This window comes from Mastomys coucha, unplaced genomic scaffold (genome assembly GCF_008632895.1).
Source record: "Mastomys coucha isolate ucsf_1 unplaced genomic scaffold, UCSF_Mcou_1 pScaffold6, whole genome shotgun sequence".
NCBI classification, from domain to species: domain Eukaryota; kingdom Metazoa; phylum Chordata; class Mammalia; order Rodentia; family Muridae; genus Mastomys; species Mastomys coucha.
Window position 1 is genome coordinate 91,281,515 of NW_022196912.1, and position 3,582 is coordinate 91,285,096.

General features: G+C 47.2%; 1 protein-coding gene across 1 annotated transcript in view; it reads left to right on the forward strand.

The window, feature by feature from the left end:
• Mthfd1 (methylenetetrahydrofolate dehydrogenase, cyclohydrolase and formyltetrahydrofolate synthetase 1) overlaps positions 1-3,582 on the forward strand; it is a 71,995-nt gene that overhangs the window by 14,002 nt on the left and 54,411 nt on the right. The window contains exon 2 of the mRNA XM_031356422.1: positions 3,081-3,165. Within this exon, the coding sequence (XP_031212282.1) occupies positions 3,081-3,165 (85 nt within the window). The remainder of the gene's footprint in view (positions 1-3,080; positions 3,166-3,582) is intronic.

A 3,582-nucleotide genomic window follows, 5' to 3' on the forward strand; every position in this document is an offset into this window, starting at 1 on the left:
GAGGCGTGGGGGCAGTGGAGAGGCGTGGGGGGCAGTGGAGAGGTGTGGGGGTTCCCACAACTGAAGAGTGCAGTGATTGGGAAGTTCTTCAGCCACAGCACTTAGACTTCTAGAAATTTGGGGCTATAAAAATTGAAGAAATTACTACCATTTAATTTACTATAGTCTGAGACCAGCTTCCTGAAGACAGGTGAAGTTGTGTTTGCTCTTCAACGTCCATTGCTCTAGCTGTAGCTGACTCTTAGCTTTCCTCTTTTTCTTTACCTTCTCTTACTCAAAGCAATAGAAATAGGCAGCTTATGGTGAGATAGAAAGGGGCCACTGAGATGGCTCAGTGGGTGAAGGGCCTTACTACGGAGCCTGACGTCTGGAGTTCAAGACCTCCAGTGTGGGAGGGGAAAACTGACTCCGGCAAGTTGTCCTCTGACCACATACATACTGTGGTGTACACACATAGTAATTTTATCTGTCTTTGAGACAATGTCTCACTATGTAACCCTGGCTAGCCTGGACCTCATTATGTAGGAACAGGCTTGCCTTAAACTCTTAATTACCTGCCTGCTTCTGCCTCCCAAGTGCTGGGAGTAAGGTAAGATATTTATATAGATTAAGGCCCAGTGCTTTATTAGTTAGCCAGTCTAAATTCGTTGTCCTCCAACATCCACGCACATGCATGTACATACATATACATACAAATACCTGTATATGTGAAAACATGCTTATTCACAGAAGAGAGAGCTGCCTGTTAGGAAAAGTTTAGAACAGTCAATGAAAATGATTCCCAACCAACACCTCTTTTTCCTTAAAAAAAGAAACTTCAAGCTTAGGTTCTTTTAAATGGTAGCATGGGACTCTGGAACATTCCGTTCTCCAGTCTTAGCATACTGAGTAAAACCAGTGTTTTCCAGCTCACCACTGATGGCACTCACTTCCCATAGCTTTGCCACCTGCTGAGTCTTTATATTTCTCCCTAGAGTCCAACCGGAGGCTCTTGTCTTTAGAAGATCCGGTAACTAGCTTGACTGAGTTGGCATGGAATCTGCTCTGAGCCTCAGCATGCTCCCAGCTGATAGTTCACCTTCACAGTCCCCAAAGCTCATAGTCCACGTAGCTGTGACATCTTCTACGCCTTTCCTGCAGATGGGTCTAGAATCTGTTAGCCTGTGGGCCACACTGTAATCTGCTCTCCACTGTGCTCTGTTTCCAGTTCAGCAACTGGAACAAATTCTAACAATGTATCCATGTGATCTGTGTTCAAAACCCTCTCATGGCCTCCCATCACACCAGAATCAAATAGTCTCTGTGCTGGCCGTCGCTCCCAGTTTCCAGGTGGCCGGCAGGTGCCTGCTCTGGGTCCTGGCGCATGCTCATCTTCTCACCAGTTGGCTTGAGCAAAGCCACTGGCCTGTTGTGAGCCTGTGTTTCATTTGTGAGTGGCGTACAGAACGCCTCCTGCCTTCCTACTTGGCAAGGAGTCGTCTTAGAAGTGCCCACCTGTTCTGTTGTTGCTTCTCCTCCTCCTTTTCCTTCTCCTCCTCTTCCTCTTCCTCCTCCTCTTTGAGACATTTTTTATGTCTTTCTAGTAATTACGCTCCTTGGATTTTTTTGGGATGAGGTGAAAACATTGGTCTACCACATGCTCCTCTGTCTTCCTATTCCATCTTTGGGGTTTTTTTGTTTGTTTGTTTGGTTGGTTGGTTGGTTGTTTTTTGTTTGTTTGTTTTTTTGGTTTTTCGAGACAGGGTTTCTCTGTGTAGTCCTGGAGCCCTGGCTGTCCTGGAATTCACTCTGTAGACCAGGCTGGCCTCGAACTCAGAAATCATCCAGCCTCTGCCTCCCAAGTGCTGGGATTAAAGGCGTGCGTCACCACCGGCCCATCTTTGTTTTTGAGTCAGGCTGGACTCAAACTCACCAGGTAGCTGACCATAACCCCACACTCCCAACCCTCTTGCTCCTACCTCCCAGCTGCTGGGATTAAAGGCTTGTGCACCATACCCAGCTTGCCCAGTAGACACGAGGGACTTTATGCTCCTGTTGTCTGACCTCAGTTCTCAAGTACTTTGATTGACAGGCTAGAGGGAGTGGGGGAAGAGGAGGCAAGCCTGGGAACTTGGCAGCAGAGCTTAGAGCTGGCCCTCAGCTCTGTCCTCACACCAGACTCATTGTCTTGAGGAGGAGCAGCAAAGGCTGGGACTGCAGGGATGTGGACACCGGCAGCTACCAGGCAGCCTGTTCTTGTTTCACAGCTGAGCTGCCTCTGTGGTCCAGGTCAAATCCGGTTGAAAAGCAGCAACAACAACAGAAGAAACTCAAACTATGGCCTAGTTTTTTTTTTTTTTTTAACTTTATTCTTGTGTTGAGTAATGCTTTGAAAAAAATCAAGGTCACTAACTGGAAATAAAGTTTGAAGTAAAACAGTGAATTTTTTTTTTCTTTATTGCAACATAGTCTTTGCTATGCACTAGCTTGCCTGATACTTGTCTATAGTTCAAGCTGGCTTCAAAAGCCCAGTAATTTGCTTCGGTCTCATTGAATACTGGGATTACAGGAGTTTCCCTCCATACACCCAGATTTTATTTTTTATTTTAAGACAGGCTCTCTTCCAGGGATACACAGAGAAACCCTGTCTGGGGGGTGAGGGGTGGGGGGGAAGACAGGCTCTCTTACGTTGCCCAGGCTGACCTTGAACTCCCTCTTGGCCCAAGCAAGCCTTGAAGCCTTGATCCTCCTGAGTAGCTGAGCTACCATGCCTGGCCCTTAAGATCACGATGGTCACTAGGCTGGGTCTTCTGCAATGGCAGTTCTCTCTTAATTGTTGAGCTACATCTTCAGCCCCCAATTGAAATATTTTAAACATCTCTCCCTGTACTTGCCTCTGGTTCATTCGTCATCCTTAGAAGCTAGAGAACAATCTAAGGTAAATCGAGGCTTGGGAAATCAGTGGGAAGGCCATGAGATGCACACCTGATAATGCCCATCAGCGAAGGTGGTTTTAATTTCCAAGAGACGTACCCAGTGATCTGCCTCACTTATGCTTGCCATGAAGTAAGTGGTAACTCCCACCTTTTCTTTCCCTCTAGGCAAATAAGGGAGCGACTGAAGAACCGGGTCACTCAGATGCAGGAGCAGGTACCCGGCTTCACCCCTGGCCTGGCAATCCTGCAGGTATCAGAGCATCTTATTCCCTCCCCTTAACTCCATTCTTGCCCATCCTCTCCGCAGCAGTAGAGGCTGCAGCATTTCAGACCTCTGCCTCCCTCCCTCCTTGTGAAACCATGGTTTCTCACTGTGGCCTCCCTTCTGGCACCCAGCTTCCAGGTGCTGGTTTATCTTGCTCTATGTCCTTTTTGTGTTGTTTTAAGGTAGGGTCTCATATATGTCAATGATATATTGATATAGGCTATGCAGTCAAGGATGACTTGGACTCTGAGCTTAGGATTATAGGCACGCATCACCTTGCCTGGTTTTGTGTGGTGCTGTGCATGGAACTCTGGGCTTTCTGCATGCTGGCCAAGCCCTCTACCCACTGAGCCCTCTTAGGACCCTTTGTACTCTTAAATTTTCTTTCTTTCTTTTGGGTTT